The sequence below is a fragment of the Brienomyrus brachyistius genome, chromosome 22, assembly GCF_023856365.1.
Source record: "Brienomyrus brachyistius isolate T26 chromosome 22, BBRACH_0.4, whole genome shotgun sequence".
Lineage (NCBI taxonomy): Eukaryota > Metazoa > Chordata > Actinopteri > Osteoglossiformes > Mormyridae > Brienomyrus > Brienomyrus brachyistius.
In genome coordinates, this window is record NC_064554.1 from 4,708,929 (window position 1) to 4,735,442 (window position 26,514).

General features: G+C 50.4%; 2 protein-coding genes across 21 annotated transcripts; both read left to right on the forward strand.

Moving 5' to 3' along the window:
• Positions 1-92: 92 nt before the first annotated feature.
• Positions 93-3,130, forward strand: LOC125717919 (THO complex subunit 4-like). The gene is made up of 6 exons (XM_048991287.1): positions 93-477; positions 1,672-1,809; positions 1,980-2,127; positions 2,242-2,308; positions 2,494-2,653; positions 2,876-3,130. Exons 1-6 carry the CDS (start codon positions 232-234, stop codon positions 2,888-2,890), a joined length of 774 nt encoding a protein of 257 aa, XP_048847244.1. The 5' UTR covers positions 93-231; the 3' UTR covers positions 2,891-3,130.
• A 59-nt stretch (positions 3,131-3,189) lies between these two features.
• LOC125717917 (rho GDP-dissociation inhibitor 1-like) lies at positions 3,190-16,291 on the forward strand. 20 transcript variants are annotated; one of them, XR_007384708.1, is made up of 7 exons: positions 4,714-4,911; positions 10,276-10,466; positions 11,345-11,643; positions 11,916-11,979; positions 13,788-15,234; positions 15,276-15,316; positions 15,440-16,291. XR_007384708.1 is itself a non-coding variant. In XM_048991286.1 (6 exons), exons 1-6 carry the CDS (start codon positions 4,838-4,840, stop codon positions 13,985-13,987), a joined length of 693 nt encoding a protein of 230 aa, XP_048847243.1. In that variant the 5' UTR covers positions 4,746-4,837; the 3' UTR covers positions 13,988-16,291. The 20 variants fall into 20 exon arrangements, 4 of the variants coding, with proteins under 4 accessions (XP_048847241.1, XP_048847240.1, XP_048847243.1 ...); XR_007384711.1 differs by having other exon boundaries at positions 15,481-16,291; XR_007384713.1 differs by having other exon boundaries at positions 15,522-16,291.
• The last annotated feature ends 10,223 nt before the right edge of the window (positions 16,292-26,514 follow it).

Here is a 26,514-nt window from a genome sequence, read left to right on the forward strand (position 1 = left end):
ACCAACTTAAACATTTTACATTATACTCCCTTTCAGCAGAAAACAAACTCTATAATTTGGGCGTCAAAATCGGAAGTCGTCGTTCGTGATATGACGTCACGTCCTCAACATAATATAACAGCCTTCGCCATTATCCGTTTTTGTATTCGTAGTATCGCGCGTTTAGAGGCTGTTCTTTGTAGACGGCTAATAGTGTGATTTGTATCTAGTTTTAGTTTAAGTAGCATTGCCATGGCTGATAAGATGGATATGTCCTTAGATGATATTATCAAGCAGAACAAGATGCTGCGAGGCGCTGGCGGGCGCGGCGGGAGAGGGGGTCGCGGCAGGGGAGGTGCGAGCGGGGGGCGAGGTGGCGGCGTCGGCCGGTTCGGAAGCAGCGGCGGAGGCTTTGGAGGCCGTGGAGGAGCATCAGGCCCTATGCGGAACCGACAGAACCTGACCCGGGGCAGAGGCAGACCCACGCCGTACAGCAGGGTAGGGGAAAGCGAGGAAATGGGCAGAAAAGGAGAAATCGTGGCGCCTCAAAATGCCTGAGTCTTCGATCCCATTTTTTTCCTTCATTTCTAGCTAGCTGAAGCAATGTAGCTGGCTAATTTCACTGGAGTTTCTCTGGAGTCTTAATGAAAGGAAGTTGCTGTATTTGATGTCCTTATTTGTTGCCTAGACGAGGAGAATGTCATGTTTGTGCCTCCCTTTGTAACGTTAGCCAGCCTAACGCAGTAGAAGTGTGTTACGGTGGATAGAAGCGCCTGCGGCGCCATTTTGAATCACCCGTTCAAAACAAATACATCTGTGCTACAGTGTTTTATTTTTTGCTTTTAATATTTTGTTTGCGGCGAAATAATGTCGTGAAGAGTATTTCGACTGCTGTCGAAGATGAGGATGGACGGCGTGCCGCTCCGTTGAATGAATGGCTCTTTTGTGCCGGCGTCTCATTGCATTACGGCTCAGAAACCGGCGCAGTCTGTGGGCAGCTGGAGGATATGGCCAAGACATCAAGCATTCTCCTGGTCAAAGAAACACGCGAAACAGCGTGTGCTTTTGCCGATTCGGGAGTAAAATGGCGTTGCTACAAAATGGACGCTCACGCAACTGGGCTGCCATTGCTCCAAACGAATCCCCCGAGCCAAGTGCAGCCGGTTTTGGGCAAGACGACCGATGAAGAAGCGAGATCGTCTGTGACTGAGCTGAGGCGTCGACGAGGAGGGGATCTGGAGGCGACGCGTTGTGGGCAGCGGGTTCAGTGAAGCAATTGGAATCGTTCAGCCGTTTAACTATGTGACTGATGTGGTGGCGAGCCATTCGGCGACAAAATGGTACTAAAAGGGTTAAATTGGCACAGGCAGGATAAAGGGACTGGCACAGTAAAGAGGGCCGACTGCGCCATTGAACTATTACCGGCGCATTTTATTTTTAAAATGTCGAAATCGGGGCTCCTAGAATTCGAAAAGTCGAAATTAGAATAGTTTGCTATTGTTTGATTCAAATCCATTACTCAGACATTGAGGGAAGGTTTGGTTCAGTACATGAGGTGTATGACTGTAGAGGGTGTGGGTGCAGTTGCTTTTTACATGACGTTTGTGGCCCAGATGTATTATTCAGTGGTTTTGTAGCTGGGCTGGATGAACCAGTAGTGAGCGTGTGACTTTTTTTTGTGATCCTCCACAGCCCAAGCAACTCCCAGACAAATGGCAACACGACCTGTTTGATGGCAGTTTCAGCGGCAGTGCTGGGGGTGGCGTGGAGACCGGGGGAAAGCTGCTGGTGTCCAATCTCGATTTTGGAGTGTCTGATGCAGACATCCAGGTAATGGCCTTTCTCAGTGGCGTGTGATTCTGTGGGGGATCGCTGCACGATGGGGAAGCCCTGTGGGCTGTAAAAGTTTGCATGGACTGTTTCTGTGTGCTTGGGATGCTCCGGCAATTTTGTGCAGTCTCTTAGCTGATTGAGTGACCGCTGCATAAATGCTGTTGCAGGAGCTGTTTGCAGAGTTCGGCACATTAAAGAAGGCAGCGGTGCATTATGATCGGTCGGGCCGCAGCCTGGGCACGGCGGATGTCCACTTCGAGAGGAGAGCCGATGCCCTGAAGGCCATGAAGCAGTACAACGGTGTCCCACTGGATGGTGGGTCGACCACGTTGATCTGCTTTGTGTGTTTGCATGGCGGGGAAAGTGATCATTTGTCAACAGTTGTGTGGGCAGCTAGTTCTGCGCCTGAAGCCTGTTTTTATCTAACAGGCCGTCCAATGAATATCCAGCTCGTTACGTCACAGATTGACGCACAGAGGCGTGCGCCAATGCAAGGGTAAGGCTCCCTGTGTGCTGGGTTGTTCTTGACGCTGAAATCAAATTCGCTGTTAATAGTAGTTTGGAAGGGGCGACACGATCGTTCCCAGTAACGCATTCCTAACAATCTGGAACGTTTTACATTTGGGCACGTTTGGTTTATGACGTGGGGGGGATTCTGAGGATGTGCTTACTCGTTTTCAGGCTGAACCGGAGTAGAGTGGGCGGTGGCTTTGGAGCACAGCGACGCGGCACCCGTGGTGGTACCAGGGGGCGAGGCCGTGGCCGAGGTGGGAGGCCCGACCCTAAACAGCAGCTGTCTGCCGAGGAGCTGGACGCCCAGCTAGACGCCTACAACGCCAGGGTATGTTAGAGCTGGGGAGTGTTTGTACATTACCTGAGGGGGGTGGGTACATGGTGTGTGTTTTCCCCCCAGCCCTTGGGGACCCACAGTCGGTTCTCATTTTTACTCCTTTGCTGTGGTTTTATAGATCTCTGAACCCAGATTAACCTTTCAACAACCTTTTAAAACTGAATGTGGTTTGCATTCCAGGTGTATTGTGTAATTATTTCCACTTCTTTGCAGATGGATACAAGCTAGGCAGCTGCTCCTCCCCCCCCCCTCCTTCAGACTGGTTGGGATTGGGTGACTCTGACATGGGATGTTTTACGATTGGTTGTTTCTGGAGTTTTAAATTCATGTATCAATCTAATTTTATTTCGTTTTACATGCAAGTTTTTGTACCTTTTTGAGATACTGGTTGTCAGGCTGTAGAGTTTTTGGGGTGGGGCCTGTGCGCCCCCCCCTCCATTCATGTAATAAACCTACAGTGAACATTAACTGGTTTGACTGATTATTTGAGTGGTTGATTCAGAATTTCATTGCTTTACAATGGTCTTTTTTTCCAAATTGATTCAAATGTATCTTGCATGAAGCCATTTTTATTCCAGACCACATATTGTCCTATGTATTTGAATGTGACGCTAAGCCTGCATTTTGGATTTGTGCAGGTTTCAATGTTAGTGCTGATCAAAGCTGCATCTAGATTTGATGAAAGGTACACTGCAGTAGCTGCCCCCTGCTGGTGTGATTCAGATGCTGCATCACACGTACACGTTACCCTGCATTTTATTATGAGCATTTTGGGGATAGCGCTAGCAGAATTGGAAGGGTTCCTGGAGCTGTATACCTCTTACGAAGTCTTACGAATTTTCTCCATGTTACAATACCTAGATGCGCATTTCAATCCCGACGGATTATGTAGCCTGGGTTCTAACCACTAGATGTCGCCCTCGTTTGGCTGATATTTCGTTGTTTACTATTGGGGTGTGCTTCCTATGAAACCGCTGGATGGATATAGGAGTCTTACTTAGTGAGACTGTTCAACGTTCTTTATACGCCGTCGTTATATCCGGCCGAAGTGTCCCGAAGTCCTACATAGCCCTATCAAAGTAAACGTGCCCTCCGTGCGCGTTCATGTGCACTCCGCGCGGTCGCGAGCCTGGCTCCCAGCCCGTGCCGTGCGCGCCGCCGGCCCCGGAAGCTGGCTGCGCGGGCGGCTGCGCTTCCTCATCGCCATTCTCACCCAGGCTCTGTCGCGGCGGAGCGCGCACATTCACGCCGAAGGAAAGCCGCTTGCACGGTAGGATCTGACGCCGTCCGCGGTGATTAGTTTCTTATGCTTTTATGCCGGCTTGGTGCGGTATCCTCTGCTGGGGCTCCGGTACTAACATTACGTGTTAGATGTCGGGCTTTGCTCATTATTGTATTAATGGTTAGTACAGTGTCACCTAGGAGCATTTCATTGTCAGTGCTTTGGGCGGGTGGCTAATTTATGCAGATCAGTGGATGCTCGTTTCATGCATTGTGTTAGACAATACACAGTACGGGTTTAAGTTCATGACTTCATAGGGTGGATGTCTGTGTATTATCTCTCGTTAAAATAACCAGGGATGGAAATAAGCTTTTGCAATCTGTGATGTGGTTTATGGAAAATGAAAAATCTATTCAGGCATCCTAAGTTTCAATTTCACGTCGCAGACGTGATGCTCGCAGACAATGTCGCAGAGTGTATGGGAAAAGTTATTTTGTTGCTGTATTATTGGTGCATCTTGGAAGTAAAGAACAAAGAAGTTAGTGCTGCTGTTTCAACGTGACTGATGGACGATAATTTACCCAAGTATAATGTGTGATTCTATAGAAACTTAAGAGAACCCCCCGTTCTAGTATCGGATTGCGGGGTTCGGCTCCGGCTTCTTTCAAAGGGGGCCGCTTGTCACCGGTGTGCCCGTGAATTCATCGGATGCCGGTTCGGATGATGCATCTCCGTAATACAACCGGAGGAGAAAATGCCCTCCGGTGCCTTTTTGTGCCTGGTGTGGTTTTTCGAGTGAAAACTGCTTGCAGAAGGGGGATGTGACCTGTTATGTCACCTGCTGGAAGGCGCATGTCTGCTATTAAAATGAAGACTTTAAAGGCTGTTTAAAGAAAAAATAACATATTGCGTGGCACGTTTAGCAGCCAGATCGCAGGGATGAGCAGCAGCTGATGAGGCGTGATCTGATGCGCCGGCCGGTATGCCTAAGCTCCCGGAACCCTCGGCATCCTGTTCCAAATAAACCGTAAGCGTAATTAATGGTCGCCCAGTTTTTCGACCGTGGATAGTTACCTAACTCCTCGCTTTCACTTTGCCATTTTGCATCCGCATTTGTGTAGGGCTTTATAGCACCGGCCATTTGCTTGTGTACCCGGCGGTGTCTGCATCTCCACGGTGGAGGTTCTAGGTCTTTCTGCGGGAGACGAGGGCGGTGTCTGCAGCCGGGCCGCCCCGCCGTGCAGCTGCGCACGGCATCAATGGTCCCTTCGCCAAACTTCACATGACCGCACGCTCGTGTTTCGTCCACGTTCTTATTCTTGCCTTGTTTTAGATGTGCAACAAAAACCTTCTACGGATTATTTCTATGACGTGCCCGTTTAATGCTTGGTGATGATGCTGTGCCACTTAACAAAAAGCACGCTATAGTTTATTTTGAAACCTATCTGTACCGGTTTTCAAAGACGATCCACACGCTGAACAAAGAGCAAACTCCCCAGGTAAGGTCCTTATATGACTCCCTGTGGGGCAGTCTGACCTTTTAATAAGTCTACACAGGATGGGGGAAAGGGGTAGCTGCAGTCTGGATGTGTTGCTGTGTCATAGATGTATGGGCCAGTTATCTCCCGTATTTCCACCCAACTCGGTTCTTAATTTATTGGCCGGATGTTGTACAGTTTCCAATGTTTACTGGCATCAGAAAATGTTATCGTATATTGTTATTACCCTGATGTCGATAAGAAGTCAGTAGATAGATGTGTAATGATATTAATAATAAGAATGATGATGGGTTTCCAACTGTATTTCTGAATTTGGTTTCTTAACTACTGCACTCTCTAGTGGCCAGTATAGATGCTGCATTACCAGAATCCCGTTATCTATTGCTTGCATGCCAATGAGTACCTCAGGCTGATGAAAACCTCAGTTCACTCCTGCTTTACTGCCATCTGCTGTAGCCTCATATGAGCCTGTATTGATCCAACTGACGGTCGACAAAAACGGCACCTTAATGCTCTGCAACAGTCCAACGGGGTTGGGGGGGGGGGGTGCAGGCGAGGTCCCTGTGGATCACAGTGTGTTCCCGTTGATGTTCCACATCTGGAAGTAAGGATAGGCTCACGCGGACAGAGGCAGACAGCCATAGCGTATCTGGCTTTGCCGTCACCCCCTGTTTTTCTGGAAGGGGTGGGGGTGGTTGAATATAACCAGTTAGTAAGCCTTCAGGCTTTGACGTTCCGATTTTATTTGTGTTCCTCCTAAGTGGAGTTCTGACTAAGCCTGTATCTCCTTTGTCATGGTTTTTTTCTGGGGTCTCATTGTTTTTTGCCATAAAAATAATGATAATAAAATGTGTAAAACGTTGGAATGAGCTTTCCCTGTGTGCAGATGGCCGCTAATCTGGAAGTGATACGTTACTTGTCTCTAGGTCCAGGTGACTTTGGTTATAGCAGCTTCACACGTTTTGGGAGTTCTTTAACCGCAGTGGAGATGTCCTGCATGCCGTCGGGGGTCTCTGGCCAGGGTTGGGACTCTGCTCTGTTTAGCGCCCGTTTGCAAGGCATGATGGGAGGCGTGGGACTCCAAGCTTTCCTACCACGACAGCACTCTGCCGGTCCACGAAGTCCGCCTGGGTCGCAGCCAGCAGCGCAGGACCTGTTCAGTAGGGTGTCCTTTTAGCAGATATAGACAGTACCCAAACTAAAGCCCCTTTGGATGCCCCCCCTGACTGCGTTGTCTGGGACAGGGCCATATGTTTCAGATTAATCAGAAGGGGGCCCCATTAGCTGTGGGCGTTACTGTTGCTTATAAGGGGTTGTGGAGCTTAGGACCAGCGTCTTTCTCTCAAAAATGCGCCGGTCGTATTTGTGCTGTGGGTTTAATGTCACCACTGCAGTGTTGCGCTGCTCTGACGTAGCACGGGACAGGAAGATGACCAGCGGTTTCCAGGAAACGCAGAGGTTGTTGATATGGGCCACGGGGCCCTTTGAAGTCGGCCCGGTGGTGTGACCTTTTAGCAGACACCTCCCCGTACCTGCTCATTTTACACCCCCCTGTGAGCTGCCTGTTTTTCGCCGCCTCTGTCCTCTGCCCCAGGCTCCTAGCCGGCCATTTTTCAAGGCGCGATCCCGACGCATGGTGATCAGATGGCCGCTGGATGCGATCATCGTGTCGATGAGACAGGAGGGTCTTTGTAACACATCTGACTCACTTCAAGATGTCCTTACTCCCCTCCCCCCAGTGACGTTAAGACCTCTATCTGGAGGAGATTTTAATGTCATGGAAGGTGAAAGGCAGCCACACACCACACTCTGGTCCTAGTCCTGGTCCTGGTCCCGGTCCAGGTCCTAGTCCCGGAACAGCTAGCGTGGTAATTAAGCTGATCGGTGGGGGAGCTGAGTGCCGCTCCAGGGCCAGTTTCGTAACTGCGCCTCCCCCTCATCTCTCCCTTCCCCGAAGCCCCTGTGATTTCGCCGTTAAATAAAGGCTGCAGGGAACGCGGCTGCTCTGTGTGCTGACAGTACGGAGCGCGTCAGACACAGCACTGGGTTGAGGTGGGAGTTCCTGATGTTTTCCTACAGAATAGGGTTTTTGGCGGGGGGGCAACAGAGCCGTTAATCTGAAGATGAGGCCCAGGGGATTATGAATGGGGTGTTGTCCTAGACTTTAAAGAGCATTCTGTGACGCTGCCAGCAGGGCTTTGTGCCTGTGAAGTGTCATTTGGACCAATGACTCAAGCGTGGTGTCAGTCATGAATGGCGTAATCGCAGCCTGAAGCGCAGCGGATCACCGCCGACTTGCTCTTTTTCCCTTGTGTTTGCAAAACGCCTTGAAGGAATGTCTGGTGGACGATTAGTGGTGATGTTCCGGACGGTCGGCCACGTTTCCGCTGATTGTTTACTCTTGTGACACCCAGAGGCTTGTCGGCCGTCCTGCTGGCAGGGTTTCTGTAGAGGCATCGGTGTCGGACTGTAGAGAGCGTGCTAGTAAGCGACTGACTAATTACCTTTCTGTGATACTCTGCAGGGAAGGTACCTCACAGGGCGCCTAACTAGTGGTCATATTGCCCTAGTGTATGGACTAAGGGGTTAAATAATCCCAGGTAAGTACTGGACTTTGTTGAGTCTGATTTCAGTCCCCGGACACACACACCCCTGAGAGAGGAACCCAGCACTCAAGAAGGACACACAGTAGTGGGATGTAGGGTCCCTTATAAAAATCACTTACACACAGGGTATGAGCTGTAGAAACTGCCCCCCCACCCCGGCCGTGGCTTAACTGGAACATGTGGGGTCCCCTGTGGAAAATCTGCGCCACAAGTGTCTGGAGTTCTCTGCTGGCCCAGGGCCTGAGGCAGAGGGACACAACAGGAGCAGGACGTGATCTTTTTAAAGGCAGCGTTCCAGTGCACAGCTGTTCATGCAGCCAACCTGTGAAATGCGTCCAACCGAACACGCGTGGTTATGGTCAAGGTCGGGGCTTTGCAGACCCCTGCTGGATATCGCATTACTCCCTATCGCCACTTTCCCTGCAGGTCTGTATGAGATCTCGGCATAATTAGGTTGTAAATAGGTATATGCAAAAATACATGAAAACGAATGATGTGTGTTTTTGGATTTAGGGTTCAGATTGGGAAGATCTATCCGGACTTAGCCAAAGAACCTAAACGTAGAAATGCAAACATTACAGACCTTCATGTCTGCGTAATTAAAGTGGGCGGGCAGAATATAAGAAAGTTCTGCTAAGGAATGTTGTCACTGTTTGCAGTTAGAAAAGTTTCAGTCCGTCTCGGATTGCTGCCACTGCAGTCCTTAGTGTGTGGTGGGATTTTGCTCCTACTTCATACTGTGCTCCAGAATTTCCTATAAAGTTGTTTGCCGTTGGTCTTTAGTCCTCCTGAATTAGCTTAGCAGCATGTCTAGGGCCATTGTCCCGGTATATGTGGACGGTACTTGCATCCCAGGCTCCACATGGTCCTGTAAAATGGACTCGTATTCCTCTGCTGTTATGTGACCCTATAGAGCTGTTATCAGACCAAATGACTTCCACAAGATGGCTGCCCACACCGCTACCGACCCCCCACATTGTGAGCTCAAAATATCCTGTGGCTTTTTCCCCAAATCTAAACCCACCCTGGTGCAGGAAAAACAGTGAAAGGTGACTCATCAGTTGATGTTTTTTTCCGTTGCTTAGGGGACCAGGTATTGAGCCTCTGTTACCAGGTTAGTGCACTGGCTTTCGATACTCGCTGTCTCTCAACAGTAGTCTCGCTGTTAATTCCGTTTTTGCAGGCCTCCTTCTTGTGGTGTTCATCAGCCATCCCATAAAAAGCAGCTGTTCCTCCTCCTAGGCAGGAAGTGTCTCTGTCTGTGACTCTTGTTCTCCTTGACACAGATAATTGTGCAGTTCTGGTGACGGATTCAGTTGCAGTCCCATCACCAAATCCTCGGTCTCTTTAGCCTCTGCTGGCTGCCTCATTTCTCTTTGAAAACTCGCACATCAAAGTGGCCCCTATCAGGTCTCTGTTCTGGCTGACACACATCATTAATTGTCATTCGGCCTCAAATCTCTCGACTTCGTAACTGCGTCTGCGATTGCGATTGATTCACTTAAAAGTTAGTCATTCTTCATGCGTCGTTTGTTATTTTGTGATCATGTTTGTCTGTAATTGTGTTCATGTGTTGCAAATGTCCTGGGAGATCTTAACACACAAAGAAATCCTTTTACAGAAAGGATTCGGCGGCATCTGGCCCGCTTCCATGTTGGAACGTTACCCATTACCATTGTTGCTCTGTGGTGCTGGGGGACACACTGTTGTTCTCTAAGCCCCTCCCCCCGGCTTTTGTAAAGAAGGCCCGCCCTAAGTCCTCTTTCTCTCATGAATGGTCCCTACTGGAATCTTCACTCCAGCCAACCTTAACCCATAAGACTCCCCAGGCCTCCTGAATGGATTTGGGGCCTGATCTGACCTGCTAGGCCCAGGTCCAAGGGACTGTAGGAGAAAGGGGAGATTTTCAAACAGCAGAACCAAGACTGACAGGCTCCTCCAGGTCTCTGGCCTGGAATCTGTTTAAGAGCTACAGTCATCTTCTCGGTAACCGGGCCCAGTCTCTGAAGGCCCCCTGACAGGCTGTGTGCTGTTTAACACCAGCTGAGGTCATGACCATGTTGTTTAGGCCACTTTGACAGCAGGAGAAAGTGCATTACCCCATTTCTCCAGTGGTCCAGGGAAGCAGAGATGGGACACCCTCCGACTTACTGTAAACTTGACCAAGGTTGAGGCATAAACCGAGGAACATGAAATCTGTCCGAAATTCTCATCAGTGGCCAGTAGGGGGCGCCGTAGACTGTGACTCTGGGGAAACTTGACGCTCGCGTTTCCATTCTCTGCCAGGATCATGGCGGAGCACGACCCCACCCCCGAGCAGCTGGCTGCCATCGCTGCCGAGAACGAGACTGCAGAGATGGTTAACTACCGTGCGCCGGCCCAGAAGTCCCTGCAGGAGATCCATGAGCTGGACAGAAATGATGAGAGCCTGAGGAAATACAAGGAGGCCCTGTTGGGCTCGGAGTCCGCCCCAGAAGGTAGGATCGGTGCGTGTGTACATGTGTGTTGGTGGTACCCCGTGCTTCCGTCTCCCTGTCCTGCTGCTCACTGCTGACACTGATCTCAGGTCAGATCTTTGTACTTTGTACTCCCCCATCCTCATCCAGCTAGGTGTCAACTAGAGCTCTCCCTGCCCAGCCTGACTCTCCCCTCCCGGCCTGACTCTCCCCTCCCGGCCTGACTCTCCCCTCCCGGCCTGACTCTCCCCTCCCGGCCTGACTCTCCCCTCCCGGCCTGACTCTCCCCTCCCGCTCTGACTCTCCCCTCCTGGCCTGACTCTCCCCTCCCGGCCTGACTCTCCCCTCCCGGCCTGACTCTCCCCTCCCGGCCTGACTCTCCCCTCCCGCTCTGACTCTCCCCTCCTGGCCTGACTCTCCCCGCCCGCTCTGACTCTCCCCTCCCGGCCTGACTCTCCCCTCCCGGCCTGACTCTCCCCTCCCGGCCTGACTCTCCCCTCCCGGCCTGACTCTCCCCTCCCGCTCTGACTCTCCCCTCCTGGCCTGACTCTCCCCTCCCGGCCTGACTCTCCCCTCCCGGCCTGACTCTCCCCTCCCGGCCTGACTCTCCCCTCCCGGCCTGACTCTCCCCGCCCGCTCTGACTCTCCCCTCCCGCTCTGACTCTCCCCTCCCGGCCTGACTCTCCCCTCCCGGCCTGACTCTCCCCTCCCGGCCTGACTCTCCCCGCCTGGCCTGACTCCCCGGCCACCTCACATGCACCCATGTCCATATCACTGAAGGTCCATTTACATTTCATTGCCCTGCACAGAGCGTTGGGGCTTCTGTCTGTGACTCTGTGCTGCCTCGTGGACCGAGGCATTTACAGAGGCTTTCGCCCCTCATTTTTCTGCCTCTACAGCCGACCCCGAGGTCCCAAACGTCCAGGTAACCCAGCTGACTCTGGTGTGCGAGGCGGCTCCCGATGCCTTAACCATCGACTTGCATGGTGAGTGGGAGAACCGTTCCTTGGTTTGGCACGTAACCTTCATTGGTGGGGGGTCGGGGTTGAGGAATGGGAGCTTTTGGATGTTTCCCTTCAGTGTGAATGTCAGCCCCTGCTGTGTCCCTGCTCTTTGCCTAGAGGACCTGGAAGCTTTGAAGAAGCAGTTCTTTGTGCTGAAGGAGGGCGTGGAGTATCGGATAAAAATCAACTTTAAAGTAATTTTCACTTCATCAAAAACATTTTAAGTTGTAGGATCAGTTCAAACATGTACACTGCTACTACATGCACAATCTGAGGAGGTCTCTTCGTTTCTCCTGTAGTCCCTTTGATTGCTGATTTTTTTTCTATCATACTTGAATATTTGCACAATAGAAACTACAGGGACTTTAATGGGAAGAGTCTTTTCCCAAGCAAGTTTCCAATTAAAAATCATTTATTTTAAAAAGCTCTTCCTGCAAATGGTGGTTATGCATGGGTGTCTCTGCAGGTGAACAGAGAGATTGTTTCGGGCCTGAAGTACATACAAGAGACGTTCAGGAAAGGAGTTAAAAGTAAGTTTCTCCGTTTTGTTTGTAATATCATTCTCATAATTTCTCCTGGCCCTGCTCTCTCAGTTACACATCACTCTGAGCGAGGCCCTTAACCCTAACAGCTCCAGGGACAGGCTGGCCCTGCTCTCTCAGTTACACATCACTCTGAGCGAGGCCCTTAACCCTAACAGCTCCAGGGACAGGCTGGCCCTGCTCTCTCAGTTACACATCACTCTGAGCGAGGCCCTTAACCCTAACAGCTCCAGGGACAGGCTGGCCCTGCTCTCTCAGTTACACATCGCTTTGAGCGAGGCCCTTAACCCTAACAGCTCCAGGGACAGGCTGGCCCTGCTCTCTCAGTTACACATCGCTTTGAGCGAGGCCCTTAACCCCTAACAGCTCAAGGGACCGGCTGGCCCTGCTCTCTAATTTACACATCGCTTTGAGCGAGGCCCTTAACCCTAACAGCTCCAGGGACAGGCTGGCCCTGCTCTCTCAGTTACACATCGCTTTGAGCGAGGCCCTTAACCCTAACAGCTCCAGGGACAGGCTGGCCCTGCTCTCTCAGTTACACATTGCTTTGAGCGAGGCCCTTAACCCCTAACAGCTCCAGGGACCGGTTGGCCCTGCTCTCTCAGTTACACATCGCTTTGAGCGAGGCCCTTAACCCTAATAGCTCCAGGGAATGGCTGGCCCAGCTCTCTGTTACACATCGCTTTGAGCGAGGCCCTTAACCCCTAACAGCTCCAGGGACCGGCTGGCCCTGCTCTCTGATTTACACATCGCTTTGAGCGAGGCCCTTAACCCCTAACAGCTCCAGGGACAGGCTGGCCCTGCTCTCTCAGTTACACATCGCTTTGAGCGAGGCCCTTAACCCCTAATAGCTCCAGGGACAGGCTGGCCCTGCTCTCTCAGTTACACATCACTTTGAGCGAGGCCCTTAACCCCTAACAGCTCCAGGGACCGACTGGCCCTGCTCTCTCAGTTACACATCGCTTTGAGCGAGGCCCTTAACCCCTAACAGCTCCAGGGACCGGCTGGCCCTGCTCTCTCAGTTACACATCGCTTTGAGCGAGGCCCTTAACCCTAACAGCTCCAGGGACAGGCTGGCCCTGCTCTCTCAGTTACACATTGCTTTGAGCGAGGCCCTTAACCCCTAACAGCTCCAGGGACCGGTTGGCCCTGCTCTCTCAGTTACACATCGCTTTGAGCGAGGCCCTTAACCCTAATAGCTCCAGGGACCGGCTGGCCCTGCTCTCTAATTTACACATCGCTTTGAGCGAGGCCCTCAACCCCTAACAGCTCCAGGGACAGGCTGGCCCTGCTCTCTCAGTTACACATCGCTTTGAGCGAGGCCCTTAACCCCTAATAGCTCCAGGGACAGGCTGGCCCTGCTCTCTCAGTTACACATCACTTTGAGCGAGGCCCTTAACCCCTAACAGCTCCAGGGACCGGCTGGCCCTGCTCTCTGATTTACACATCGCTTTGAGCGAGGCCCTTAACCCCTAACAGCTCCAGGGACCAGCTGGCCCTGCTCTCTCAGTTACATATCGCTTTGAGCGAGGCCCTTAATCCTAATAGCTCCAGGGACTGGTTGGCTAGATAATGAGCACCCCAGTGGTTAATTTAAAACCTAAAAAATCAGATCATACATGGGACACGACAAAGAGTAGCTTTAATCAGAGGGACCCTCGCTAGATCACATGATCACAGCATGACCACCCGCCATTAGCCATCATTAGCCAGGCTCTTTGTTGAATCCGGAGTTTAATTAGGTTACCTCGTTCACTGCAGTTGCTCTGTAACTTTGTCCCGTCCCACCCACACAGTCGACAAGTCAGCCTACATGGTGGGCAGCTATGGGCCGCGGCCAGCCGAGTACGAGTTCCTGACCCCCCTTGAGGAGGCACCTAAGGGCATGCTGGCTCGGGGCACGTACAACATCAAGTCCCACTTCAGCGACGACGACAAGCACGATCACCTTTCCTGGGAGTGGACCCTCAACATCAAGAAGGACTGGACGGACTAAGGCCCGCTCCTCTCCTCTCCGCCTCTGTCTCCCCCGGCTTCATCCACTTCCCTTTTTCTTTCCTCCGTTGTAATTTCAGCTGTAACGGCCGCAAAGAAAGATCTCCCTGCCCTCTTCAACAGTCCCTTTGCGGTCACTCTCTTCCTTCTATGCTTGTCGTGGAACATCGTCAGCTCCCATGTTCTAAGAAATGAAATAAATCTGGAATAAGTCTTGATCAGGGTCATGGCGATGGGGGTAGGAGGTCAGGCATAGAGTAGCATGTCTGTATATAAATCACACTATACTCCTGCTGTGGTTCTGACAAGCCCACAGCGTGGCCTATATATAAAGAGAGCACTGGTGCCACATGGGATCAAAGGTCATCATTGGGTCCATCCCCCCCACTCCACTGACAGAGCCCTTACATCTGTCTTACACGTGTGTCTTAGGGTTTCTAATTGCAATTCTAATGATGAAATGTCATAAGATGTTTTTCTCTGTGTGTTTTTCAGTTTATCAAACTTCCGATAGCTTCCTGTCCTCAGGAGCCCAAATTTTACGTTCTGTCCAGGCTTGTTCTTCAGGAGGTGAACACTGTGCGTTCGGACAGATCTCAGTTCAGGGACGTTTCGTCCACCATAATGTTGGAGGGTGTCCGATGGCGTGAATTCTGAAGGTGCTGGTTTTGTGGCGGGGGAGAGTCTTTCCCTGAGTTGTGGACGTCACCCCGAGCAGACAAACGTGGACCATCAGTGACCAGCTGACTCACTAACGCTGTCATTAGCCAGCAGTGAATTTTTCGCTGTCGGCGAATTCTGCGTCATTCTGGCCCAGAGGCGCCATAGGAAGTGGCACCGGGAAAGAGACCGGAAATGGCGGTGAGGGCTTCGCACAGAAGTGGGTAACGTTTGGCTGGCTGTCATGGTGATCAGGAGCTCACTCTAATCACAAGGATTCTCTAATCCTGTTGAGCCCCCAGTTGTCTTTACGCTGCCCCACTTTCTTCCATACGTTCATTCTGTTCTGGCTCTGGACAGTCTCATCAAACTGACTGACTCACTTCCATGGTTACCCAGGCTAGAGCTGTGACACCAAGGGAAATGTCCAGGAGAGGGGGGCCTCTAGGGGCTAGAAGACCTTAGTCCTCATCGAAGGTGCTGTGCAGGGCAGAAAAAACACTAAACAAGTGTTTCCATGGAGATGCATTTTGACCCCGTTTAGCAGGTTGCTGATTTCTGATTCGTGCAGACCGAGCATCAGGGCAGGTTGTTGATTTCTGATTCATGCAGACCGAGCATTAGGGCAGATTGTTGATTTCTGATTCGTGCAGACCGAGCATCAGGGCAGGTTGTTGATTTCTGATTCGTGCAGACCGAGCATCAGGGCAGATTGTTGATTTCTGATTCGTGCAGATCGAGCATCAGGGCAGGTTGTTGGTTTCTGATTTGTGCAGATCGAGCATCAGGGCAGGTTGTTGGTTTCTGATTTGTGCAGACCGAGCATCAGGGCAGGTTGTTGGTTTCTGATTTGTGCAGACCGAGCATCAGGGCAGGTTGTTGGTTTCTGATTTGTGCAGACCGAGCATCAGGGCAGGTTGTTGGTTTCTGATTGGTGCAGACCGAGCATCAGGGCAGTATCGTCTGGGCCTCGAGTGGTCAGCTTGAAGCTGTTTATCTTCTTATTCTTCTTTCACTGTTTTGTATGTTTAATGTTTTTCTATTATCATTTTAAACCTTTTATTTATTGCTTCTGATACCTTGAGATCACACTAAATTGGTCATCGGACCAACTTGTGCTATTACTATCCCCCCTCCCACATCCGTCCTTATTTGGGTGGGGAGGGGGGGGCAAACTGGATCAGAATGTCAGCATTACATTATCCGCGTTTACCCATAGTGCAACACTACGTGTGACCCGTCTTACTGTGGAACAATCTAATTTCTACGAATTGCCTTATTTGACTGTAATTTTCTTCCTCTCTGTAATTATCCGTCTCCATGTGTTAATTCAGTCCTGTTTCGTCTTTGTTCTGTTATTTAAACACGGCCGTCGTCCATGTTTTTTGCAGTCATCACAGCATGTTGTTGTGAAATTTTCACAAAGAGAATAAGTATGTTTGATCAGGGCCCAGTTGGATTAAAATATGAAATTGAATATTCATTGTATAATTTCATTCCTATATCCTAACTAATGCAATGATTATTTGTAAAATATCACAGGCCTTAGTTACTCATGTAAGCTCTTATCCCAAAAACCAAGAACCTTTCATTGATTAAAGATAATTTATGCCTTGGAAAATTAAAATGTTACCATTTTAAATTGTTTGGGTGTGCAATCCCTGTTTTCATATTATTTAAGCTTTTAATGAGCTGTGTGGTCTTACAGGCCTTACTAGGACCTGTTGCAGAAGAAACATTTTCCCAGGGAGTGATTACTTGGACAAAAGATAACACTGTACACCTGTGTTTAAATCATTAAATACTCTCTCAACCCAGTTAGCTGTCCAATGGTTGGTGATCATGTGATCTTGGAGGGGGATTCGTGTTTAAGCGTGCTATGGTTTGTGGGTATTTGTGTACCAGCATGCATTGCAGCTGATAGCACAGCAATAATGGGTCAATCATGCAGATTTCCCATCACGTTTAAATAAATATCCATCCATCTTCCACTGATGTATGCTAGGGGCCTGGAGCCTAACTCAGGTTGCACCTTGGACAGGATGCCAGGCCATTGCAGCGCACATAAAACAATATGAATACAACCTACTGGAAATATAGAGGCAGCAAATAGCCGAAATGCATGTCACTGGACTGTGGGAGGATACACAGCAGACCACGGGGAGAACATGCAAACTGCGCACTCTCATGCCAGAGGTGGGATCCGTACCAACCGCACGGCGCTAAATTTAATGACTTTGTTATTCAAAATATTACGCTTTTTTATGTTAAAACAATTTTATTACTGTCACGACCGCGACAGGCAGCAGTGCGATCGTGTGGGTCGGCGGATCAGGAACAAGCAAAGCATGGCGAAATCAAGGCAAACTGGGGTTTTATTCAGGACTTGGGAGCAGGAGACACATAACCACACCAAAACCACAGCTAACCACAATGACGGACAAGGGAGACAAGCAAGACTAGGACTTAAATAAGACAAGACTGATTAAAGTAATCGGACACAGCTGGAGACGATCAGGGAGGCACATGTGGGTAATCAGGGGGCGTGGCACACACGAGGAGCGGACAAGCCGGGCATCACAGAACCCCCCCCTAAAGGCGCGCTTCACCAGGCGCGCCTAGGAAGGGGCAATGGACGGGACGAGGGAAAAACCGGACCTGGAAAAGAAGAACAGGATAATCAACGCAGGACAGGAAACAGGACCGAGGTATAAAACACAGCTAGGCACAAGACGCAGGACAAGACCTGACAGAGGCGGCTGCTCCGGCGCGGGCAGCTTCGGCGGTGGCCGCGCGGAATGCTCAGGCGGCAGGAGCGGAGGGAGCTCCTCAGGCTCGACTGTCGCCGCTAGTCGTGGAGGCGTCTGCACAGGCTGTTCTGTGGCCCGGTGTTTTCTCCGGATTGGAGAAGCTGCTTGGGGAGGCAGCTTAGCAGAGCTGGGGCCCTTGGGGGTGATCGGGATGCCCTCCCGAGCAGTCGGCACTCATGTACACCAGTGCAGGCGCTGCCAAACTTGTCGGTGGAGTTCCACTGAAAACCTCCAGTGCTTGAACTCTGTATTCACTTTTGGTCAACAGAGGTCACAAATAACAAGTACATTTATTAAGATTAAGATTACAATTAAGATTAAGTTAGGTTTTATTGATCCCAGGGGTAAATTATGGATGTTTTAGCAGCGACTGTCCATTTTTCCAAACTAGCACAAGGATACCTTGTCTGCAAAGCAAGTCACAGACCACTCTATACCAGTCTATGGGGAATGACAGTGTGGGAAGGTTTAATAGAACTCCTGGAAACATGACCCATGCTTGGTCTCCAGAGGTGAAGTGCAAGTGGCCTTCACATTTTTTGAATGGTAACACTAGCCATGAACTGACAGGGTACACATCCTATTACAATACTTGATGTTTGGAAGAGTCACCCACCTCTATGTAGATGCTCTTTTCTGCTCAGTGCTGTATGACACAGTTATGGTCAGCTGTGATAAGTATGGTGCTGCTCTCACCGGAGACCTGTAGGAGGCACTGGCATTAGCACAAGAACACGCCTCAAGGGAATAGACTAAAGGCAAAAGGGGCTCAACAATGAGGTTGGTGACCGTTTGTTCTTGGCAAACAGTGCAGAATAGGGAAGATAAAATTTGCTAACAGATGAGAATAAAAGGTGTACTAGGGACAGTCACCTACAAGGGTGACCCAGTGGAATTTACTGATGTTGAAAAATTTCATTCACCAACTGGTAGTAATGTTTCAAAGGACCCTATGTCAAAGGGGGGTCTAATTCTGGGGGAGATGTGGATGACAATTCAGCGAGGGAGATCAGTACCAGTGTCCCCTCATTCCATCAGCAGAATTTCTATATATTTATTTTGCTCCATGTTTATTTAGTTATTTTGAACTTATTCTGGCAGCCCAAGGAGGTTGGGCTCCTCCCAAGGTTTCTTCCTACTAACGAGTTTTTCCTTGCCACTGTAGCCTCTGACTTGCTCTCTGGGGGTTTTGGGCAGTGACAATGTAAAGCACCTTGAGACAATGTAGTATTATAAAAATGCGCTATAAAAAATTGAATTGAATTGAATTACATTCCATTCCATTCATGTCAAACTGCAAGACAATTGGTCCCTCACCTGTCCTAGATGAGGATGCTGGAAGGTGTATCCAGGATTGAGTCACACCTATGACTTTGACTCAGACTGATCTAGCCTTGAGTAAAGTTTCAGCAGTTCTACACTCCAGTTACTATACCCTTGCACTGATGTATGGTAAATTATGATGATTCAGGTCTGAAATTCCTGCAGTCAATGTGATGTCAGCAAAAAAGCAGGCTGAAGTATGTCTGCAGTCCTGCCTCACGCTGATGAACACCAGACTCCATACACAACCCAGCATACCTACAGAGGTCAGATCTCGCTTTGGTCGCATTAGCAGACTGACGAATGGATTACCTGACACCATGTTTGATATGAATATTTTCCAAGGTACGGCACATAATGTTCAGGCTGCCCGTTCAGTAATGTTTCAGGCTTTCAGAGCTTATAGGCCCAGAATAGATAAGCACGCTTTAAAATGAGGCAGTGATAGACCATTTGGGGTTATTTTTTCAGTTCTGTAGGTCATATTATTACCTGGAGGTTATTTTCATTTTCCTTGTCCTACTCTTCGGAATAGGGAGGTCTCCTTGCTCTGTGGCGGAGATCTTTATTGATTGTCTGGGTACATAAGTAAGTTATGTGCATGGGTCTCCCTCCTGGAGCCGACACCTTATCGTGGTGGAGGGGTTTGCGTGTTCCAGTGATCTCAGGAGCTATGTTGTCTGGGGCTTTATGACCCTGGTAGGGTCACCCAAGGCAAACAGGTCCTGGGTGAGGAACCAGACGAAGTGCGGCTCAGAAGACTCCTATGAAGAAGAAAATTTTGGACCCACAATTTCCCTTGCCCGGACGCAGATCACCGGGCCCCCCCTCCCTGGAGCCAGGCCTGGGGATGGGGCTCGAGAGCAAGCGCCTGGTGGTCAGGTCTACACTCATGGGGCCTGGTCGGGCACAGCCCGAACAAGGCACGTGGGTCCCCCCTCCAATGGGCTCACCACCAATGGGAGGGGCCATAGGGGTCGGGTGCAATGCAAGCTGGGCAGCGGCCAAAGGCGGGGACCTTGGCGGTCCGATCCTCGGCTGCAGAAGCTAGCTCTAGGGACATGAAATGTCACCTCTCTGATGGGGAAGGAGCCTGAGCTGGTGTGTGAGGATGTGAAGTTCCGGGTAGATATAGTCGGATTCACCTCGATGCACGGCTTGGGCTCTGGAACCAGTTTCCTTGAGGGGGGTTGGACCCTTTTCTACCCTGGAGTTGCCTGCGGGGAGAGGCGCCGAGCGGGGGTGGGCATACTTATTGCCCCCTGGCTGGGTGCCTGTACGTTGGGGTTTACAGCTGTGGACGAGAGGGTAGCCTCCCTTCGCCTTCGAGTGGGGGAACGGGTCCTGACTGTTGTTTGAGCTTATGCACCAAACGGCAGTTCAGAATACCCACCCTTTTTGGAGTCCTTGGAAGGGGTGTTGGAAAGCGTTCCTCCTGGGGACTCTCTTGTTCTGCTGGGGGACTTCAATGCTCACGTGGGCAATGACAGTGAGACCTGGAGGGGCGTGATTGGGAGGAACGGCCCCCCCGATCTGAACTCGAGCGGTGCTTTGTTATTGGACTTCTGTGCTCGTCATGGATTGTCCATAATGAACACCATGTTCAAGCATAAGGGTGTCCATATGTGCACTTGGCACCAGGACACCCTAGGCCGCAGTTCGATGATCGACTTTGTAGTCGTGTCGTCAGACTTGCAGCTGCATGTCTTGGACACTCGGGTGAAGAGAGGGGCGGAGCTGTCAACTGATCACTACCTGGTGGTGGGTTGACTCCACTGGTGGGGGAGGAAGCCGGCCAGGCCTGGCAGGCCCAAGCGTATAGTGAGGGTCTGCTGGCAACGTCTGGCGGAATCCCCTGTAAGGAGGAGTTTCAACTCCTACCTCTGGCAGAACTTCTCCCATATCCCGGGGGAGGCGGGGGACATTCAGTCCGAATGGGCCATGTTCTGCGCCTCCATTGTGGAGGCGGATGACCGGAGCTGCGGCCATAAGGTGGTCAGTACCTGTCGTGGCGGCAATCCCCGAACCCGCTGGTGGACACTGCTGGTGAGGGTTGCCGTCAAGCTGAAGAAGGAGTCCTATAGGGCCTTTTTGGCCTGTGGGACTCCAGATGCAGCTGACGGCTACCGGCAGGCCAAGCGGAATGCGGTTTTGGTGGTTGCTGAGGCAAAAACTCAGGTGTGGGAGGAGTTTAGCGAGGCCATGGAAAACGACTTCCGGACGGCTTCGAGGAGATTCTGGTCCACCATCCGGCGGCTCAGGGCGGGAAAGCGGTGCAACATCAATATTGTTTATGGTGGGGATGGTGCGCTGCTGACCTCAACTCGGGACGTTCTGGGTCGGTGGAAGGAATAGTTTGAAGACCTCCTCAATCCCACCTTCCGATATGGAAGCAGAGTGTGGGGACTTGGGGGTGGACTCGCCTATCTCTGGGGCAGAGTTCGCTGAGGTGGTTAAAAAGCTCCTCGGTGGCCAGGCCCCGGGGGTGGATGAGATTCACCGGGAGTTCCTCAAGGCTCTGGATGTTAGAGGGCTGTCTTGGTTGACACGCATCTGCGGCATCGCGTGGACATCGGGGGCGGTGCCTCTGGACTGGCAGACCGGGGTGGTGGTCCCCCTCTTTAAGAAGGGGGACCGGAGGGTGTGCTCCAACTATAGGGGGATTACACCCCTCAGCCTCCCTGGTAAGGTCTATTCGGGGGTCCTGGAGAGGAGGGTCCGCTGGATTGTCGAACCTCGGATCCAGGAGGAGCAGTGTGGTTTTCGCCCTGGCCGTGGAACAGTGAACCAGCTCTGTACTCTCAGCAGGGTTTTGGAGGGTTCATAGGAGTTTGCCCGACCAGTCTACATGTATTTTGTGGACTTGGAGAAGGCATTTGACCATGTCCTTCGGGGAGTCCTGTAAGGGGTGCTCCGGGAGTATGGAGTACCGGGCTTCCTTTTAAGGGCGGTTCGGTCCCTGTATGACCGGTGCCAGAGCCTGGTCCGCGTGGGCAGCAATAAATCGGACTCGTTTCCAGTGAGGGTTGGACTCCGCCAGGGCTGCCCTTTGTCACCGATTCTATTCATAGCTTTTATGGACAGAATTTCTAGGCGCAGCCAGGGCGTTGAGGGTGTCCGGTTTGGTGACCTCAGGATTAGGTCTCTGCTTTTTGCAGATGATGTGGTTCTATTGGCTTCATCAGACCGTGACCTTCGACTCTCACTGGGACAGTTCGCAGCCGAGTGTGAAGCGGCTGGGATGAGGATCAGCACCTCCAAATCCGAGACCATGGTTCTCAGCTGGAAAAGGGTAGAATGCTCTCTCCGGGTTAGGGATGGGGTCCTGCCCCAAGTAGAGGAGTTTAAGTATCTCGGTGTCTTGTTCACGCACAGACCCCGCCGCACCGGTCACAGGCGGACCGGTGTGGCGTCAGCAGTGATACGGGAGCTGCATCGATCTGTCATGGTGAAGAGAGAGCTGAGCCAAAAGGCGAAGCTCTCGATTTACCAGTCGATCTACGTTCCTACCCTCACCTATGGTCATGAGCTATGGGTAGTGACCAAAAGAACGATATCGCGGGTGCAAGCAGCCGAAATGAGTTTCCTCCGCAGGGTGGCTGGGCTCTCCCTTAGAGATAGGGTGAGGACCTCGGGAGGGACTCAGAGTAGAGCCACTGCTCCTCCGCATTGAGAGGAGCCAGATGAGGTGGCTCGAGCATCTGATTAGGATGCCTCCTGGACGCCTCCCTGGGGAGGTGTTCCGGGCATGTCCCACTGGGAGGAGACCCCGGGGAAGACCCAGGACACGCTGGAGAGACTGTGTCTCTCGGCTGGCCTGGGAACACCTCGGGATCCCCCCAGAGGAGCTGGATGAAGTGGCCGGGGAGAGGGAAGTCTGGGCCTCCCTGCTGAGACTGCTGCCCCCGCAACCCGACCCCAGATTAAGCGGAAGATGATGGATGGATGGATGGATGGATGGATGGGTCTTGTGGGATGTATGTAGGCGTCCAGCTGCAATGGTTGACGATTTAGCATTTATCTCTGACTAAGGGGGATACATCTGGGTTAGGCTGTGCTGCAGAAGGAGGTCCGTATTGTCATTTTGAGTGTATTTATGTCACACCGATGATGCTTATGTATGATTCCGCGCATAGATATACAAAATAAATTTTAAAAATGGGCGAAACCAAAAATTGCAAAACGTTAAGCTTTCAATGGCCTCAGCAGCAAATATTCAGGAAATTAGCCAGAATTAGGCAAGTAGATAAAGTCACTTAGCTTTTCCTTTTGATTTTCCTTAAATGTCTTGTGGGCAAACTTGCAGATAGCTTCATACAGAAAAAACAGCCGGTGCCGTTCCACTCAATGTTAACGGCTTCAAACAGTTGGCGAGGAGTTGAAAAACTTTTCCTGGTTAGTTTGTGTTTAATGGGACATTAAATATTCTCCATAGGAATCCAATTTGGACTCTGACCAGGGCAATTTTGGATTTGGCTCTTCTTTTTTTGAGCAGGAATGTATACTGTATGTACACGTACATTCGCTGTCTGGTTTGTAGTTACATGAATTTCCTGGAATTAAGCAATGTAAAGGTGCCATGCTGCCCTCTAGTGGTGTGCATATTGCACTATTTTTGTTCCTTTGTATAACCGCGTGCTACGAATAGACACGGGTTCGCCCACAATATTCATGAAACTTAAATGTACATTTTCACATGCACTTTAACATGCACACTGTCATAAAATTCCAATCCGAATAGAGTGTAGAATTATAACTCCGCACGTGCGCCTTATCGAATCTCGAGTGCACGGCTACTGTAGTTTTTGCAGAACGCTAGGTGTCACTGTACTCGTTGTTTTCCCAAGTTAGACTCGTTTTTTCCGACGAGTCCCTAGAACGCCAAACATAGCCAATCGGTAGCTGTAAATGCCTTACAGCTGTGCTGAGAACTGCGATTAAACAAAAATGTGGATCTGTCTTGTATAACAGAGGACAAGTTTGGGAAATACTACCTGATATATAACTGTACACTTTAACTAAGCAATAGAAATTTGTTTGACTGAAAACTTTTAGCAGGTTTAGCTGTGGCAAAATGTGTGTAAAGAGGAACGAATTTGGTGACTCCTGGTTGATGAAAGCCCGAGACGGAGCTGCATTGAATGCATTAAAGGTCTGTGCTTCACCTGTGCTCCAGGAGTGCTGCATGCTGCCTCGCCTGCTGTCTGCCCCCCAGCTTTTGCACTTGTACTCATTTTGAATGTAAATGTAGTAAATTCGACTGGTGTGTGAGTGTGCCCTGAGATGGGCTGGCCCCCCGTCCTGGGTTGTTCCCTGCCTCGTGCCCATTGCTTCCGGGATAGGCTCTGGACCCCCCGCGACCCAGTAGGATAAGCGGTTTGGAAAATGGATGGATGGATGGATGGATGTAGTAAATTCCTTTGCTGTGTTTGTGCTGTGTCAAACGACCCCCAGTTGTTTCACTATATCCTTCTTGTTTTTCAGCCAGAACATGTTTTTTTTCTCCTAGGGTAAGTCCTGAAGCCAAGCCCACGCCCTCCTGGTGTGATTGAGCTGTGTGCTGCAGACAAAGGCCCATATTTCAGCGGGACAGCAGGTTCAATGCTACTGCCCTGCAGCAGCTCCTTGGTGCAAAAAAGCTATTGGTACAGATGCAAGAAAAAATTAGCATGTGAATCCTTTGGAACGACCTGTTGAATTGCACTGTCTACATCAGAGCAGCACCCCCGGTGCCTCTGACCTCCCCCAGAGCACTGACTGCTGTAGCATTCTCCTAATTGATACCTACCTAACTGGTCTAGCCGGTAGGGGTATAAATCACAGCTGGACCGAGGATCGAGTTTGAGAACCACTGCCTTAAGCCAAAGGTTCGATTTTTCTTTGATACCTCAGAAATTCCCATGATACAATAATAATAATCGATACTTTATTGATCCCTGTAGGGAAATTGTCTTTACGCCTCCCACAACTTGCTCTTTTTTCATCGAGTAAGTTGTCTGCAAAGTGCTGCCACCCGTAGCGGCGCCCAGGGAGCTGGGGGTTAAAGGCCTTACTCAAGGACCCGCAGGCTGAGGCTGGGTTTGAACCGGTGACCTTCTGATTACAAGCACAGCCCACAGAGCCACACGTTGCCCCAATACAATTTGATTCAGTTTGAAACTGGGATTAGTAGTCAAAATGATGAAATTTCACACAATCCTTTCCATTTCAGTGAATTAAAAAAGGCAAATATAATTAGCATTTTATCATATTTTATTGGGAACTCTAAACAAAATCTAGTGTAGTCAAGTATGTCCCATAAAACAAGCTAAATAAAGTGCAATAAGGTAAAAATAAAAGAATGTTGCATGGACAGACATGTAGAATAAGGAAGATTAACATGACTGACTTCTGCAGTGAATCAAGTATGTCTTTGAGAGGTTTTTTAAAGAAAAATTAAATGGTCAACGTATTCAGGAGATTGTGCTCTGAGCGTAGTGTCCTATATCACCTGCCGTACTAAACACAGGCTCTGGAGGTACGCTGGCTTGCCAGCTACTGATCTACCTACTATAAAAATGCAAAACATATATTTATTTTAGGACGGCATGGTGGTGCAGTGGTTAGCACTGTTACCTCACACCTCTGGGACCCGGATTCAAGTCTCTGCCTAGGTTACAGGTGTGTGGAGTTTGCATGTTCTCCCCATGTCATCGTGGGGTTTCCTCCGGGTACTCTGGTTTCCCCCCACAGTCCAAAAACATGCTGAGGCTAATTGGACTTGCTAAATTGCCCGTAGGAGTGCATATGTGAGTGAATGGTGTGTGAGTGTGCCCTGCGATGAGCTGGCCCCCCATCCTGGGTTGTTCCCTGCCTCGTTCCCATTGCTTCTGGGATAGGCTCCAGACCCCTGTGACCCAGAAGGATAAGCAGTTTGGAGGATGGATGGATAGATGGATATTTATGTATAAAAATATTGAGTATTCTTTAATATTATTATTTATTTTTATTACAATTATTATTAATTTCCCTTTGGGATAAATAAAGTATTTTTTAACTGAGGAATTGTTTAACTCACACTGATTACTGAGGGTCTCAGATCCCTGCTTACCCCTGTGTGCTTTGTTATCCCTTCGTGTGGTTTAATGAGTGTTACTCTGCCTGGTGAGTGTGTGCACCAATTCCCGTCTCACTGTGAGAGTGTGTGCCTGGTGAGTGTGTGCACTGATCCCTGTCACTGTGAGAGTGTGTGCCTGGTGAGTGTGTGCACCAATCCCTATCTCACTGTGAGAGTGTGTGCCTGGTGAGTGTGTGCACTGCTCCCTGTCTCACTGTGAGAGTGTGTGCACCGATCCCTGTCTCACTGTGAGAGTGTGTGCACCGATCCCTGTCTCACTGTAAGAGTGTGTGCCTCGTGAGTGTGTGCACTGATCCCTGTCACTGTGAGAGTGTGTGCCTGGTGAGTGTGTGCACCGATCCCTGTCTCACTGAGAGTGTGTACCTGGTGAGTGTGTGCACCGATCCCTGTCTCACTGTGAGAGTGTGTGCCTGGTGAGTGTGTGCACTGATCCCTGTCACTGTGAGAGTGTGTGCACTGATCCCTGTCTCACTGTGAGAGTGTGTGCCTGGTGAGTGTGTGCACCGATCCCTGTCTCACTCTGAGAGTGTGTGCCTGGTGAGTGTGTGCACCGATCCCTGTCTCACTGTGAGAGTGTGTGCACCGATCCCTGTCTCACTGTGAGAGTGTGTGCACCGA

Coding starts and splice junctions, on each gene's coding strand:
- LOC125717917 (XM_048991283.1), top strand. CDS start 4,838: ATGAGGCGTGATCTGATGCGCCGGCCGGTATGCCTAAGCTCCCGGAAC. Junction 10,467..11,344: donor CTCGGAGTCCGCCCCAGAAG/GTAGGATCGGTG, acceptor CTGCCTCTACAG/CCGACCCCGAGGTCCCAAAC. Junction 11,980..13,787: donor GTTCAGGAAAGGAGTTAAAA/GTAAGTTTCTCC, acceptor CCACCCACACAG/TCGACAAGTCAGCCTACATG.
- LOC125717919 (XM_048991287.1), top strand. CDS start 232: ATGGCTGATAAGATGGATATGTCCTTAGATGATATTATCAAGCAGAAC. Junction 2,128..2,241: donor CAACGGTGTCCCACTGGATG/GTGGGTCGACCA, acceptor TTTATCTAACAG/GCCGTCCAATGAATATCCAG. Junction 2,309..2,493: donor AGGCGTGCGCCAATGCAAGG/GTAAGGCTCCCT, acceptor ACTCGTTTTCAG/GCTGAACCGGAGTAGAGTGG.